Source organism: Plodia interpunctella, chromosome 17, assembly GCF_027563975.2.
Source record: "Plodia interpunctella isolate USDA-ARS_2022_Savannah chromosome 17, ilPloInte3.2, whole genome shotgun sequence".
NCBI lineage: Eukaryota > Metazoa > Arthropoda > Insecta > Lepidoptera > Pyralidae > Plodia > Plodia interpunctella.
In genome coordinates, this window is record NC_071310.1 from 2,632,926 (window position 1) to 2,650,623 (window position 17,698).

Sequence of the window (17,698 nt, forward strand, 5' to 3'; positions counted from 1 at the left end):
TATATTATACACTACAAAATAATGAAATGGAACGTATACTATTTATTGACAAAAAAGAAAATGAAAAATGAATCTCGCTGAAAATGTGAAAAGTCGTGGGAAATCCCTAAAGTTCTGTGTCTGTTGAGATTAAACATGTAATTAAACAAATTGTGTGCTTTACATTTTTTTAAATAACTTCTACAGTTCATATTTTTACAGTTTATGATGTTTTATTCTGAATTTTTGCCGTATAAATAAATTCTAATGTAATTATTGGTGAGAAAGGTAAAAAATATATAATATGATTCACATTTATATATAGATTATGATATAAGTTATAGCTATAACTGTCTCAAAAACTTGTGAATTTTTCTGTAATACATAATTATATTACAATGACATACTCATATTTTTTTTATTGCCCACAGGCTCTATTTGATGGTCATCATGAAGCGACAAAACGTACGAACTTTATCTTTAGTGGTGTGCACCTTCACATACCTTCTGATTGGGGCGGCTGTGTTTGATGCACTCGAGTCTGATACAGAGAGCAAAAGATGGGAAGTACTGACTGGTACGTAAAAAAATCATACACACTGAACGATGTTATTACTTTTTTTTTTTGTAAGTAAACCAAGATCTCAAAATATATCTTTTCAGCTGTTGTATAGCTTGAATAATTTTTCATCAACTGCAAAAGATTCACATAGGTAACTGGAAGGTCATGTTTAGCTAGATAGATGAAAGAAAGAAAGAAAGAAATCATTTATTCGGCAAACACATCAAATCCAAACATACAAAAGAGTAACAAATATAGATCGAATAAAATATGTAAGCCGAAATGGCGACCAGCTTAGCATGGTGCCAAGGTATCAAGCCAAGGTGCTGATTTTCAGCTGGAACCAAGTTCAAAAGTAGGTATGGTGGCAAAATAAACAAGTTAATATGTACGGAAACAGAAACAAACAACAGCAAACAATAGGATTAAACATATGACTTAGGAAAAAATGTAAAAAAAGGAATAAAGATAAATTACAAGGAAGCTATGGAAAAAATATATATAAAGTATAAATATGAACCTAAAAATAATTCAATGTATTGCCCTCAATTTGCCGCAATAAAGTAAACTCTTTGATGTGTTTACGTTTTAGATGGCTTATCTGTGGCATAAAAAATATGAAAAATCTTTATTTCATTTTAAGATGATATACATCACTATATTGACATCAAGAACTACTGACAACTACTGACTTGCAATGCACAGGTGAAGAAGACGAGAAATTAAGATCTTATTTACATTACAGATATGAAAAATGGTCTAGTCCGCAAGTACAACATAACTCCCGAAGACTATCACATGATAGAGATAGTGATAATAGAGAATAAACCGCACAAAGCAGGCCCTCAGTGGAAGTTTGCCGGTGCATTCTATTTCGCAACTGTTGTTCTGGCCATGATCGGGTATGGGCATTCTACACCAGTCACCGTTGGAGGGAAGGCTTTCTGTATGGCGTATGCTGTGGTAATTTATTTTCTATTACCAATAAAATATATATATAGCTCCCGCCTAATTATTAAAATTTACTTTGTTACGAACAATAGCGTATCTACTTCATAATTCACTCTTCATTGACTTTTTTACTAAATCCTACAGGATTCGGGTATTTTCAGGATAAAATTACTATGTGTCAATCCAAAATATAAGGTATATCAAATTTCTTATAAACTGGCCCAACCTTTTGATCATGAAGAAGTAACATACTCCTAAATTTTCACCTTTATAATTGTGGAAGTGGAGTGGAATATATATATTTTTTTAATTTAATTCCAGGTGGGTATTCCGCTAGGCCTAGTTATGTTCCAGAGCATCGGCGAGCGACTGAACAAGTTCGCGTCCGTGGTGATCCGGCGCGCGAAGTGCTACCTCCGCTGTAACACCACCGAGGCAACGGAGATGAACCTCATGTTTGCTACCGGCATGCTGTCCTCTATTATTATTACCACTGGTTAGTAAGAAATTCGATGTTTCACCCTTGAGAATTTCAAATTTTCAAGAGCCTTCAGAATTCTCATTGGAAATTTCAAGCGAAATATTTAAAGAAATTCTCGGGAATTTCTCAAAATATTTCCGTACCGTTTCCATTAATTCTCGAAAATTTAGATAACGGTCCATCACTAATTCGAAGGCCTCCATATGGGACTCTATTTAATACTCCGCTATCGTGATCTTTTATATCTAAACGATCTTTAATTTCGATGAAGAAATGCTTTGAAGTAAAATTTAAAATATAGAACTCACGATAATATAGAACAATGACACAGACCCACTTGTTATTTTTAAATTGGACACTGGATGTTTATATTACAACAGTACAGGTATTACATTTTTTACTGCTATATTTCTCAATGACAAATTGCGGTCTAAACCGGTTTAGTTTTAAAATTGCATTCCCGTCCAAAAGGAAGCAGTAAATATGAGTTTCCGACCGATGGTGGGATTTCGCTTCTCCCACTCGCTTTTCTGAACAAACTACTTTCAGAGTACGAGAAATAAAAAATATTATTTTTCTTCCTTGTTGGTTTCAGGTGCTGCCGTGTTCTCTCGCTACGAAGGTTGGAGTTACTTCGACAGCTTCTACTACTGCTTCGTCACGCTCACCACTATTGGCTTTGGAGACTATGTTGCATTGCAGGTATCAAATTTTCATAAAATCTTTCCTTAGGTTGCTAGATGGCACCATAATGATTATAACGCGTTTTTATATTATTTTCTATCATGATTCTAGGATCATGATTTCTTATGAAATCGTAAAAAATCATTGACACAAATATTGATATAACACAAGTCTCGAACTTACTTTGCGGCTAACTCATTGTGTAATTTGTCCATTCATATATATATATTTATAATAAATGTTTGTTTCAGAACGACCAAGCGCTGACCAGCAAACCGGGGTACGTGGCTCTGAGCCTGGTGTTCATTCTGTTCGGGCTGGCCGTGGTGGCCGCCAGCATCAACCTGCTGGTGCTCAGATTCATGACCATGTGAGTAGCTTGTTCTATAGCATCTTATATCAATCACGAGACATGAATTGATGTTGGCTGTTGGCTCGTCTATTTCTGCCGCCACACTGCAGCGCTTGCATTGTTGCGTGTCGCACCTTTGGTGTTGCCGGCGTCCATAGGCTAGGGCTGGGGTATTATTTAATTTGTGGCTAGGGTAACACCTTCAGGTTGGCCGCATGCCTGTTTGTCTGAATAATACACAAAGTCAATGCCACAATTGATTTATATGTTCCAAAAGGTCTTTTTGAAAATAATACAATTATTGGCGAAAGACTAGCATATGACGACGTCAGACTAAAAAAAAGTACATTTGTTCCCTGTTGAAGTAACTTTATTACATATTAAATTAAATTAATCAATAGGCAAGCTGAGGAGAACGCTCGAGACGAAGACAAAGATGGATCCCGTACTCTCCTCCCCATCGACGCTCATGTGGTGGGCCGTCTGCGGGCGCACGATGATCAAGCGTCTGTAAGTACCACTTTTTTATTATTCCAAAATAAAAATATTAATAAAAAAACATATCCTTTTACAGCGAATAACAGCATATTATCAAATAACTGAATCACTCGCCATGCTGGACATAACTTGCGACTCCATCACTAGATGGCGCTGCATGTAAACAAACGATTGTTAAAACGCGCTATAGAGATTTTTTCGCCGAGAATGACCCTCTTTGCACGACCCAGTCGTGTTATCGCTTCTCGGCCTTTTGGCTAAGATCAAAGTGTAGTATCTGTTCTTTTCAGCTTAATATCTGAAAGTTCCCCCACCGGGGGACCAGTATATTAAACTGATTTTTGTGATCCGCCGGGATGTTCGGGGCTCGCTCCACTCCCGGCACGGGTCGGCCCGGCATTGCAGTGCCGCCGGGGTCGGCCCACAGATAACATTGACACAACTCCTGGTTCCTAGCGTATACCATTGCCCAGGGCTTGAGGTATTCGAACGAAAGTTAGTTACCTTTCTGACCCATCGCGTGGACGGACGACGTTGGAATGTACGCTTATTTATATTATTGTTTTAATTACCTACCTTTATTGTATGAGAGCGCTAATAGGGCTCATGTGCAAAACGTCTCTTCCGCAGATTGTCTCTTTCGCAAATAGTCGCGCCAGGGACTTGAATAAAACTTGACGTTTCAAAGCAAAATCATTTATTTAAAAATACAGAGTATGAAGTCATAATTTGTATGAATTCCAAATAAAAACTCAAGTTTAATGATATTTTTCCTGTCTTGTCTAATGTTAGTGAGGCATTACAGTTTCGCCTATTTATGCACCGCCAGAATGTACTTCCACTTGAAGTCCGCCTTTTACATGTTTTTGTAATAAAGTTAAATAAATAAAATAAATGCTAAACTTCAGGTGTGCTCATGCAACTGTCTCGGCAACAAGCAGTGCGAGGGCGCTTTGCTGGCGCCCCGACAGCGTTCCGACCTCACGCCCGATCTCATCGAGAGAGCCTCCGTGTAAAGTTCCCATTATTATTTTTTTCGCAACATATTGATTATCAAATGTTATATTGGGAGGTGGACTGAAAATTATAAGATCTCGGTGCTCGTGTGGAGATCCAGAGCAGACAATGTCTCACCTTCTCCCTAGTCCAATACGAAAACAATGACATGTAAAGTAGTATTATGTATCGTCCCATACGCTGTTTTTTTCCAATAAAACGAAACACTTTCCGCGCGGATGATCAGCAGTTCCAAAAATGCAACTTTTGCCCCATGCTTTTGCTTGCCATTTTCACTGTTAGTGCTTTTTATTTGTGCCAAAGAGAGATTTACTTTTAAATCGATAAAAATACGTATCTTCAAATGTAGTACATCAATTTTAATTATAATTATTAGCTGCTGCCATATGCATGCACTGCACATTAGTTATGATCACGCGTAGCATCAACTATCCTATCATAAATGCAACATAGCAGTGTTATCTTTGAGATTGTTTCAAAAATATTTCTACTTATACAAAAAATATTTAGAATAATGCCTAGGTTGTCATTGTAAGTCCATATGTCGAATTAATTAATTATATAGACGTAAAAAGAGGAAAAGATCAAGTAGTAAGTACCTATGTAATATATACTAAGTGTGGGATACCTACCCTAGTCTTAAGAGTATTCCAATTCCGCGTTAGCTGATAATGTAAAATGGTGATGTTTATTTGTTGGTTACTCTGTGAATTGTGTTGTATATGTGTTGTTACTCAAGTCTGTATTTCTGTAATAAGTGTATATTTAATTTTAAAAGAGAGAATTTAGAATTTGAATTTTGCATTTGAATTACTTTTTTCGGCAGGCGAGTAGATAGATAAAATATAGTGTATTTGTGCAGCCGAAAGTAATTAATCAAAAAAAATATATTGTGGATATCATCAGAATTATAATAAGGTCACCTAAAAATATATATTATTGTAATATATTTCAGAATACTCATAGTAGTTAAGAGAAGTCATAGTGCCAAATTTTATACGATCATTTTATTTCTTTTTACACAGAACTTATTTTTATAACACGTCACTACGCAACGCTTAGGAGCCCTTCGATTTCGCTGTGGCTGCCCTCTACGTACATATGAAACTACACAGTTTGTAAAAAATAGTACTAAATCCAGTGAGTGCTTTATAGTTCTGAATTTTTCCGATATGTGACTCTTCTTTGTCCTATTTAGGGGGTAGGTCCAAAAATATTTGTGGCCTTTTACATTTTTTACTAATAAGGGGACAGATAAAGTTATTTCCTCATCTGAAAAGTTTTTTCTCATAAATTTTTTTCCTCATTTGTCTTTCCAAACAGATGAGGAAAAAGCTTTATCTGTCCCCTGCAGGACGAAACATGGTGACGGATTAATTCGATCGAAATTATCGTTTAATTTTTCAAAAACGACTTTATGCACGTGTGCACAATCAATATCTGTGATATGATTTGATCTCATTGTTTCATATTATTTTAATCTATCATGTAAATAAATATGTATTACGTATAATGTATTGTGTTATTTGTAATTTAATAAATTTTTAATGTGGTAACGTGCCTATTTATTGACGTATTAACAAGAAAATACATGTTGTACAAAATATATTGTTTTATTTAACAAATAATGACTAATCTTGAGGAATTTGAGTTAGAACTACTTATCCATATCTCAAAACGATTTACTTTCCAAGGATTTTTTAATGTTTCAATTATGTTATCGACAGTAACTGACCTACGCATTACTTAAAATAGTTTTCCCTTTTGTCACACCTATATAATAACCAGAGTCTCAATTGAAAAGGTCATTTTCAAGATGTATCTGAGTAGGGTTTGTGTGGGGATACTTGTGATTGCCAGTGCCAAAGGGTTGTTTCTGCACCCTTCGTCGGAAACTGGAGGGAATGCTGTACGGAAGGCGTCTCGTTGTAAGTACTTACTTGGATGTTTTTTATTATAAATACAAAAAGAATAAGTATACAGATCCTTACGATAAAAAATATTACTAATATTATAAATGTGAAAGTGTGTTTGATTGTCCGTGTGGAGAATAGTTCGAGAGCTGGAAACTTTTTAAAACTTAAAATCTAGGTTACCATCATTGGATAATACACGTGCGTTGATATGTACCTACACAAAAATATTCAATTTTCGACTTTGTTACATTTTAATTATAACCGACGTGTATACATAATAATGCACGAGACTGTACGTGGTGTGTGACAAGACAACTAAAGGTTTCGAAGACCTTGCGGTGTGGAGAAGAAAAAGTAGAAAAGCTGACCCTGGACTCAGACATTCTATGTACAAAAACATGCAGATGAGAGAGAGTCAATTTCGTTCCTTTGTAAGGAATGTTTTTGTCAGGGAACTTACCATGGATGGGCATTGGCATGTGGTGTAACGGGTGTCCGGCCACCGGCTGCGAAGACGACGAGGCAATCATACACGGCTACTGCTGCGGCTGCGCTTATTCTTTAGGTAAGTGCCAGTTCTCCTTTAAATCGTTTCTTTGCTACCACTACTGCATGTAGCCTGTTTGGGGCCAACTGTTTTAAGAAAATGTGTGGATTAATATATAAATTTATTAATTCCGTATGAAAGAAGAAAGGGAGAATTTCTATGGCTCTTAATAAGTTTTTCAAACACATAACTGCCTCTTTGGTTTAATATAGATTGGCCTACTAACCTGTTGTTATTTCCTGTATCCTTTTATGGATGTGTGTAAAGCGTATGAGATGGAATACCTGCAGGCTTGCAGTTATGACAAAAAATCTGTCGTTTACAAAATCTGTCATCTGTAACAACTTTCTGATGGAATTATCTCGCCGTAGTAAGTACACGAGCTAAAAATATATTTCAGATCGTCTGCCCGTACTATGTCCTCAGTTCCTGCAGTGTCCCCTGAACCTCCACGGCCTTTGTCACGACTACGAGTATATGATGAGGTGTTGTTGTTGAGACTTATCAGTGGATGAGTGAAAAAAATGGCTACATATCGGAATATGGTACCGTAGCATTTTATGTGCAATAATACATGATAAGAATTTAGAAAAATGAACTTTGTAGTTAGGGACCATTACATTTTTATAAATTTATTTTATGTCATTGCGAAAAATAAATATCTTGACAAATTATGCGACCCCGATAAAGCATTTTATCAGAAAGTATTTTATGTATGTACCTATGTTTTCCATTACGCAATGTAATAACAGTTAATTATACAGATTTCAGTGTACAGTTTCTTGTTTAGGATATTGTGACTACATTGTACAAAAGACTGTGTAATATATACTGTATATTTTACTGTCTGTTGACAACTATCACCATACCTATGGTAATAGTTGACAGCATGCAAGATCATTAATTATGATAGGTGAACTACGGTTATTGAAATGAAACATCCTTTATAGCATACTGTTTTAATTTCTAAGAAACCCTCAATACAGAATTATAGTGGGTTAGCGGATTGATTTAAGTAAACTTAACTCTGACGTAATAGTACAAAAATAACGACATAAGTTATAATAGTGACAGATTATAAATAAATTCTTTGTCCAATATTCCAAAGGGCATATTTAACATCATAATATAAACTACCTCATTCCTAATACTCGAACTTACTGAGATAACAAATTACCGTTTGAAATATCGGACAATTGTTTAAAATTTAAAATTATCACAATATTGCTGTGATATTGATATATGAATATGTCTTTTAATTAATACTATGATCCCGCTTTACATTTATCGATGGCTATATAAGTTTACTATATTGTATCTGTCTAATTAACTAAGGCTGATTTGCTATATCTACGATTTTGTGTAGTGCTTCGTTCACATACGCTTAGGAGCTGACAGCTCAGCTCCAAGGCATTTACTTAATCATAACTGCTAGTGGACATAATTACGAGTAGTTTAAGTCAATTTTAAAAGACTTTGAATGACATGCACACTTCTGGGAAAAGGCAGTGAGAGTTTGAGGCGCCGCTTCTCCATTTGTGCTTTGGAAGCGATGAATGAGGCATTACAACGAGCGATAGCTTAACCTACATCGCAAACTAATTGCAATTGACAAGACTTAAACTTACTAAGCGTATGTAAACAGAGTTTGGACACAAAATGTTGAACATAGCACAACCCATGTACGCTTCCACTATAGTTATATATAACACCCAGTGCATATTAGTACCTGTGACGGAATAAACAGAAGCTGGAATATCGCCTACAAGAATGGACATCTTTCTGTAACTTTAGATTGTAATAACTTATACAAAGGGGCACACTACACCGTGTCTTCGGAATTTCATAATATTAAAATTTAATACATTATTTGTAATTGTTTTGCATTGCCACACTCCATACCGACTTAGCATAGTGCGCCTATCTTATTTAAAGTTATCTAAACGAAATCTTTTTTTGGACACAGCGGTTACATAGGCGCGAAATTTCCTACTATTTGATATTCAACGAAATTATTTCTTAAATTTACATATACGGACATGTACGTTGCGCTCACACTTCAAGATTCGATTCCCGAGTGGAACTTCAGTAAGTGAACAGTAAACTTTTCACAAGATCTTCGTCATGGTAAAAATAAGGCGTCAAAGTTTTAGTTACGCCATTTACGCCCGTGTAACCACTGTGTCCTTAACCTTACCGAGTGTGATACAAGGCTCGCCCTATTTATGCTATACCATATAAAACACGTGAATTTCTTCCATTACCTATGCCGCAAAATTCACATTATGGAAACAGCACAATTAACCTACGATATTCATTATATATAAACATGTATAAACATACACCAACCATGTCTCAATCCTCAAGCAAATTAACAAAAAGTGAGCCCCTATCTTACGACTCGACCAAGTAGCTATCGACTCGTACGTCACCCACAGTATTAAATCAAAACAAGCATATTCTGTTAAAAACTTATAATGTTACACAAAATAAATACACTTTGTCAAACATTTCAAGTCGAATTTGATCAGGAAACTATGGGAAGTTGGAAAGTTAAGAATATTAATTAAAATTAAAATGTTTGAGCGTTAGCATTCTAAATCTTAGTACTTAATGCATTGTCATTTTCGGGGAAAATACTATGACTGACCGAATTTTACTTCAACTTTCTACCTTCTTTAGATCTTAAATCGATCATGAAAGTCAATCGATACGAAAACCAGAACCAACCTACATCTTTTCACGTTCCTAATGTATATGAAGCAGGGTACGTATGTTACTATGTATGTATGTATACTAGATGCTATTTGAATCGTTCTTACATTTGTTTTTTATTTGGAACAAATTCTTACTATATATAGCCATGTACATATGTCACATCATACACATCAAACCAACGAAAGCCAACAAATGGTATCTATCTCTTTTAAACATACTGCGATCCGCCGATAGAAAGAGACAAGTATAACCGCTGAATATTCGTAGTTGGCGTTCGTTGGCGTTCGAATTAGCGAAATTGAACTTTGCGTTCAGACGTATAAATCTCGAAACTGTTTAGCAATTTTTTTCCGGTATAATTCAAACGTTCAACAATTTTGAGTTTTATAAGTATGATCATAAGGCTGAAATTCCCCAAGGCAAAATTCAAACTCGACGTAAATTAGGTCAAGTGCGACGAACTAATAACAATCTGGTATGTAGGTCTCATGTATGTGGTAATTATGTAGCAGTTTGCGGGCGACGTATCAAGTAGAGTGTTGGGGGTCGGAGTGTGGCGGTCATGAAACGTTTGTGGTGGTTGTGGAGCTCGCGGGCGCACAACGACTGCGCGGTGTGCCGCCCGCCTGGATACAAAAACAATTAGTTTAAATAATGTTAAAGATTCCCTTGTAGCAAATAAATAAATAGTTTCATTCCCAAATTCAAAATCTTTTATCCAACTTATGATGATATAGGTACATTACTTATTGACGTCAAAATTTACTTAAAACTAAGTCTACTGGCGAGTTCCAGAGCGTGGGTGACGAAGAAGAGGAAAGATGGTTGCCGTCAGGCAGGCAGCTGTAAAATCACAACCGAATCTTCAAAAAGGTTATTCTGTAGGTATCTAACTCCCATCGTGGCGTCAAATCCCCGTGAAGCCATAGTTAAAAAAAATTGTGGGACATATAAAACAGGCCACTAAAACCGCTGAATTTATCAAATCAATATAAATAAATATATTAGGACAAATCACACAGATTGAGCTAGCCCTAAAGTAAGTTCGAGACTTGTGTTATGGGATACTAACTCAACGATACTATATATTCTTTAACATATACTATATATAAACATCCAAGATAGGGGCCAATCAGAAAAAGATTATATTCCATCATGACCCGACCGGCGATCGAACTCGGGACCTCACGGTTCAGAGGCACCACTGCGCCACCGAAGTCGTCAAAATGAAAAAAATAATAGTAGGATACATAAAACAGGCAATAAAATACGCTGAGACGAGAGAGAGAGAGAGAGAGAGCGAGGTCGCGACTCACCGCAGCCCCGCGCTCAGCAGCAGCTGGACTTGTTGGTGTCGATGGGGCGGCCGGGGTCGATGCGCACGGCGGCGCCGGCCGGAGCCGCGCCCGCGCTGGGCGGGCCCACGCGCGCCTTGATCTCCGCCGCCATCGTCATGAACGCCTGCTCCACGTTCGTCGAGTTCTTGGCCGACGTCTCCAGGAACGGTATGCCAAGTTGTTCCGCGTATTGCTGGAGGGAAGTGTTTGTAGACTTACATTTCTATTAACTTACATAACTGGCTGGGAGTATTTTTGGAGAACGTTAAAAAGCTATCGATGTTATTGATAAAATGTTAACTTTCAAGCCAAGTTATGTTTTGTCACTATTGCACTTTACAGTGTTTGGCATTGACAGAACGAGACAAAACATACATTAGCTCGAAACTTCAAATGTTAACAATGAAACAACACCTTATGACATTCTCTGCCGGTCAAACTATAGGATTTTTTAGTTAAAAATACAAAACTATTACAGCCCCTGCTCCCCAATTTGCTGAAGACAGATTTAATTAAAAGACATTATAAATATCTAACAGAAAAATCAATCATACTAACAAACAATAATAACAATAGTAGATACACAAGTTTTAAAAACACATAAATCGAATTTCACGATCGACATTCGCTATTTCTATGCCCAACAAAATCCTCTGTCCGAGATGATAAATTATGAATAAATCATACAAATATAAATGTACACTAAGATGAATACAAAACTTAGTCCAACGACCTGCTTTAGATAAGATACCCTTATCTCGGATCCACATTCGAGGTGATGGCATGACAATTAACGATCGTTATCTGTATCATCAAAGACGCGTAATCTAAAATTATTTTACGGAATTACGATAATGAAATATACAGAAATCCTTATTGGAGTGTTTTACTTGTTCATGGAAATTCAGTTCAGACAGGTAAAATTTGGAATGAGCGGGAATTGAACCCTACAACCTGTCCACGTTCCAATCCTGAATTTAAACATCACTTTATCATTATTTTTCGATATTAGTAAAAAAAAACTAATTTTAAATATAAGGTATATAATAATTTTGAAAAAACTAAGTGTGATATGTAAAACAGAACCATTACCAAAAAGGTAAAATATTATTTTTAAGGCCGAAACCCGAAAAAGCCTACATATGAATGTGTAATTTTTTGGGCCAATTGTTTTTGGACAAATTCCCAGAATATAATAAGACTGTTTTATTATGTATTAGACATTATTTTCGATGTAATGTAGTATGCAAACAATAAAGCGGACCATATACTACGACGGTTAACGGCTGAGGAAGGAACCAGGAATATGCTCTAATAAGACAAAGAATATTTACTAACATAAAACTTCTAAATAAATAAATAAAAAAAACTTCTGAACAATATTTTTGTTGTTTCGAAGATCTGTCTGGATGCAAGCATAGACAAAATATACCATGCCGTTCCCATATAACTAAGGACGAAGTGAATTTCACCTCTCATTATCGAATCAATTCGAAGTGAGACGCAGCGAACCAATGGCGTAGCTGTGTCTCACTGCGAGTCGACTCGATGGTGACATGTAAATAGTAAACGCACATTAATAAATGAAATACTCACATTGGCCGTAGCGTAGTCGACCACCTTCTTGGTGGTAAGGTCGCACTTGTTGCCGACCAGCAGCTTGTTGACGTTGTCGCACGCGTAGCGGTCGATCTCCTCCAGCCATTGCTTCACATTGCTGAACGAGTCCTGCAAATGTTACATCAATAATCAGTTCTATTATCCGCTGTATTTTGTGGCCTTCGAATTTTATGAGTCTTTACCCTGGCACTTTGTGGGACGAAGACTAGATATCGTGTCTGTATATTTCGCAACGTATTGACACTGTAATAATACCTATACGAGTACACATTCCTATACATATAACACTAGATTAGGGAGGTCAATTATCAAATAATAAATTAGATGTATATTCTTCCAAAGCCAATAAATAAAATCCCAAACACCTACACCAAAGGCTTTGTTACCGAGCATTGTGTGAAAATATATAATTCATACCGCATCTCCTGGAGAAAATCACGAGAATTAGTACCAATTTCAAGGTTAAAGCTTTTGTTATCATTTATTTTCGACCTTACTCCACTCTTTCACTTATAACGTTCTATCTTCGATTTATTTTTAGATGTCAAACAAAATGGACGGATCATGTCAAAGTAAAGTCATGTTATGATAAGACAAATATGGAAATAAATAAAGTAATTAAAAAAATCTAATTGAGCCCACTTTTGCGACGTTAGTCACGTAATGATATCAAGTTTACGTCAAAAAACAACATCAAGGGTGATGTTCGATCGAATAGGTTCCCTATAGGGACTGACTATCGACTATTACCCCCGGACTATGAACAAAGGCGGCTGCTACGTAACATTTATATCTGTTAAAAAATACTATGATATTTTGTTTGATCAATATCCTGGATGATTATTATAAAACCCACTGTTTAATTTAACTACTTGTCTAAATCGCATGACTCATTCTAATGGTTGTACGATGTACGATGTATAGCAAATCGACCTTCAATTCCTATCTGTAATAATGTAAATGATTCCTCTCACTTTACTTCACTTTTTATCGATACGAATATTAGTCATATACTTTTCACTCCTATGTTTAAATCCGTTATGAGTAAAATTTTCACGTAGATCCTTGAAATCTAATTTCTAACTAATGTAAAGCAATGCAACAAGGATATGAAATAAATGAAAATTGATCGTACTTAGCAGGAAACCTAAGTGCATACATCTCACGCAAGGTAAGTGGTTACCGCAGCGAGTACTTTAGCTTTAGTTTGTTTGAGATTTCTTTACTTTCAATATTATAAGACGATTCTATAGACTTTTATTTATACAAACTAGTGCATTACAAATACAAGATCTTATGAACATTTGTTATTGTTTTACAACGGTCACGCATCTGATAAAACCATAATTCGCGAAGTCTAAAAATAATTTTTTTCGTTTCTATCTTAAGATCACTAAAGATATTTTTAGTTTGTACATTCTTAACCACAAGAGGTGAAATAAAATAGTTTTATATGCATATGGATAGACACATATTTTTGTAGTGTTCCCCTATCGCCTCTCGTGCTAAAATAATGCTAAGTATTTCCTAATCAGTTAAATTAGGTGACGTCATGCAATCAATTTTATTGACTACTTAAAATATGCAGGAAAATTGGGTTACTGGGTTGTGACTATCACTTCTGTTTACATTCGGCAGCCATTTTTGTATTGGCACTTCGCCAAAATTCCCACTTTGAATGCCTTATCCAGCTCCAGGAAATAAATGCACTGCACTTGTCCTGTTTGTTTGTAAACTAATGAATTAAGTACTGTGGTGTTGATAACTGCTTAATTTTAATCGAGAATTGCGGTTATGATAACAAACAGACACCATAAAATAATTTAATAAAAAAAAATAATCCTTTTTTTGCTGCATAAACACACATCTACACTTCATTGCAGATGCATCTAGGAAACATTCACCCAGGTAATTTTTTTTTGTTGTGATTACATCAACAATGGAATACACGTGCAGCTGCTGTCAAGCAGAGCAGCTGCAGTTAAAGGCTAGCTAGTAAATCAAATTAAAAAAAACTTTCAAGAGTAAAGTAAACATATGTTTATTACACTCCTAAAGTTTTTATATTGAAGCTATAAAGTCCCTGTAAAATCTTTCATATCACTCATTAGAAATAGAGAACTAACTAATATTACAAATGTGAAAGTAAGTTTGTTTGTTACCTTTTCCCTCTCTATCTACTCAACCAATTTTCTTGAAATTTTGCATACATGTAGTTTGAAGTATGTAGAAGTATATACGGTTATTTTTCATTCCAGAAAAAAAAAAAACGCAAATTGGGCAAAAGCTAGTTAGAAATACATGGGAGTTTTGTCTTTGAAAATAAATTTCACCTGGTCTGTACAATCATAGACAATGATGATGCCGTGTGCCCCTCTGTAGTATGACGATGTGATTGTCCTAAACCGTTCCTGGCCGGCTGTGTCCCATATTTGTAACTTTATTGTCTTGCCGTCTAATTCTACTGTTCTAATTTTGAAGTCCACTCCGATGGTGCTGATGTAGCTCTCTGTGTACGTGTCGTCGGCGAATCTGAGCAGCAGACAGGACTTGCCGACTCCGGAGTCTCCAATCAGGAGCAGCTTGAATAGATAGTCGCTGGAAATTAAGATAACAAATATTTATTTATCGCATAAACAAGCAGCTTTTTTCAACTGATGTCTATATATTATGCAATGTACTTCATAGAGCCACTTCAGATATCGGACATTTTCACCAATATTATTGATAACTTCATTTAAATTCAGTTTTTAAACAACAATGGTCACTTGTCAATGGTGAATTTAAAGTTTGAAGCTCTCATTATACCCTTTATTAACAATTTATTTTTGATTGTGGTGAAGATATTTAAATTTTGTTATATTTACTGCCATGGCAAGTAAATTGGTCTGTTTTGTCAATTTATATTTTTATCTTTATTTGATGTGCTTAAAACAAAATTACGTCAATTGCCTATTTGATCAGGTTTCAGATGTGTATATTTTAAGTTTAAGTTCAATATCTCATTCTAAATTTCTCAAACTAGTGATAACTGACATTTGAAATTATTTAGAAATTAAGTCACTGGGACACTTTATTTACATTGACAGTCAGTTGGTAGATTCACAATTGAATACAATGCACTTATTCAGAATCATCTTCAAAGAGCAAAGCAGATAAAGGCATGTCTGAGTGTAAACAAAGAGATGAATATTGCATTATCTACAAAACTGATTTGCCATGTAATCTATATGAGAATAGTAACAATTTGTATATAAATATAGATTCATAATTATACCTTATTCTGATAACCAAAAAAATTTAACCTATGCTTAGTGAACTTGAAATTTTAAACATTGATTTTGCCATACAATTATTTACCATACACAATTGTACCTATAAACTTTCCTTTACAATTTAAGAACACATGATCAATGGTGGAATTTTGTAGTGCTAATCTAACATTTTTTGAGGTAACTTTTTAATATTCAACACCATTAACTTCAATTGATTTAGCAAACTATCATGATGCTATTGTTCAAACTGACACTGAAGTCATTATATTTTATCCAATAAGTTAGACTTTAAATGCTATCAGCATATATTCAATAATGACTTTGTTGTGCCTAACTAACACAAATTTAGTTTATTTATCTCATATTTGTGCAAATACCCATACATTACATTACCCATTATTAAAAGAAGCTTCTCTGTTGGGTTGTCAGTTTGTATGAATAAACTCAAACACAACCAAACAGATTTATGCATGGTTTTCACCAATAATTGTGTGATGTCTATGGAGTTCAGATTTATGGTTTTACCTGAGCAGAGACAGGACGGCCGCAGTTGATAATAATGCATAATAAATAATAGACTAAAGTTGTACATTCTGAAATATTGTGCCCTATAGTCTATTTATTTACTTATTTGGGGGCAGTACACTGAGATAATAGAACATAAGATATGATTCATCAACTTTATCAATCTATTTGTTTTAATCACCACCTTAATTTACTTATGGGGCTGACTTTGCTTCAATTCAAAACATCGTAAATAGATGTACCACCCATAAACATATCGTGTAATGAAACATCATGTGAATTACAATACAATCGACGATTTAAAGACTAAATCCTACAATCGACGATATCAGCTTTCAAGCAAATTCTAGGCCAAATAAATCTAAATCTCAGATACAATAGAGCTACGTTCGTGCGCCATTCAGTCCATACGATTACGTTTCCACAACTGCACCTCAGTGGTAGGTACCACGCAAACACAATGACTCACGGGACTCGTATTCCATGAATCTCAGGTAAAACATTAATTAATGAGACATACACGGTATTACGAATTTCCAGCTGATGGTTAAATTACGAAGACAATGAATGTGCAAAAAAAAAGAATGGATTTTTGTTCCTGCTTGCTGAAAATCACCACGATAAAAATAAAAGATAGGTACTCACTATTCTGGATTCATTTTGTACTATAAAATAATCTTTTCCAAAACTATAAATTTGCAGAATATATTGAAAATAACAAAGTTCTTTGTTTCTTTGCAATAAAAAGCGAAAATTATTAATTCTACGTAGAATAATGGCCGCCGACCGAAACACCCACACTGACGTAAGCGACGTCAGAATTTACGACAGGAGTGCCACTTGGCAAAAATTAGATGCGTTCACAAAACTGACTTATTTTAATCGATTATTGTGATATCGATGTCAAAATTAGTATTCAAAAATCATATTGTCATGTGATCGCATCCGACGGAGTACAGCTACTAATCCCATTCATTGCTCGCAGATTATATTTCTTAGTTTGAATCATAGCTTTAGAATAGGTATATAAAAAACTACGTCCATGTAAAACAGACAGATACGTAGTTAGTAGTTACTACCACAGAGTACATTTTTATAAAGGTAGTATGGATTCATCTCATAAAATAGTAAATCATCACTTCATTCACACGTAGTATAGAACACAAGTCGGCTTCCGCGTATGTCTGTATGTAACCTTTATTCTTTTAAAACACGCAACGGAGCTTGATGCAGTTC

At 35.2% G+C, this 17,698-nt stretch overlaps 3 protein-coding genes, 1 long non-coding RNA gene and 1 other non-coding gene across 5 annotated transcripts; 3 read left to right on the forward strand and 2 right to left on the reverse strand.

The window, feature by feature from the left end:
• The first annotated feature begins 18 nt into the window (after positions 1-18).
• On the forward strand, positions 19-6,102 carry Task7 (TWIK-related acid-sensitive K[+] channel 7). The gene is made up of 8 exons (XM_053757458.2): positions 19-267; positions 411-556; positions 1,287-1,504; positions 1,814-1,988; positions 2,569-2,675; positions 2,909-3,027; positions 3,411-3,519; positions 4,416-6,102. The coding sequence occupies exons 2-8, from the start codon at positions 421-423 to the stop codon at positions 4,521-4,523; spliced, it is 972 nt and encodes a 323-aa protein (XP_053613433.1). The 5' UTR covers positions 19-267; positions 411-420; the 3' UTR covers positions 4,524-6,102.
• On the reverse strand, positions 3,394-7,371 carry LOC128676971 (uncharacterized). Its single transcript, XR_008405489.1, has 3 exons — positions 7,214-7,371; positions 6,901-7,073; positions 3,394-3,517 (listed from the first exon to the last, which is right to left on the reverse strand). It is a non-coding gene; the product is annotated as an uncharacterized LOC128676971 (long non-coding RNA).
• On the forward strand, positions 3,745-3,937 carry LOC128677384 (U2 spliceosomal RNA). Its single transcript, XR_008405521.1, has one exon. It is a non-coding gene; the product is annotated as a U2 spliceosomal RNA (small nuclear RNA).
• On the forward strand, positions 6,196-9,113 carry LOC128676970 (uncharacterized). Its single transcript, XM_053757460.1, has 3 exons — positions 6,196-6,452; positions 6,892-7,005; positions 7,388-9,113. The coding sequence occupies exons 1-3, from the start codon at positions 6,341-6,343 to the stop codon at positions 7,483-7,485; spliced, it is 324 nt and encodes a 107-aa protein (XP_053613435.1). The 5' UTR covers positions 6,196-6,340; the 3' UTR covers positions 7,486-9,113.
• Positions 7,931-17,279, reverse strand: Rab1. Its single transcript, XM_053757459.2, has 5 exons — positions 17,108-17,279; positions 14,996-15,260; positions 12,639-12,770; positions 11,022-11,235; positions 7,931-10,331 (listed from the first exon to the last, which is right to left on the reverse strand). Exons 1-4 carry the CDS (start codon positions 17,119-17,121, stop codon positions 11,035-11,037), a joined length of 612 nt encoding a protein of 203 aa, XP_053613434.1. The 5' UTR covers positions 17,122-17,279; the 3' UTR covers positions 7,931-10,331; positions 11,022-11,034.
• Between the last annotated feature and the right edge of the window lie 419 nt (positions 17,280-17,698).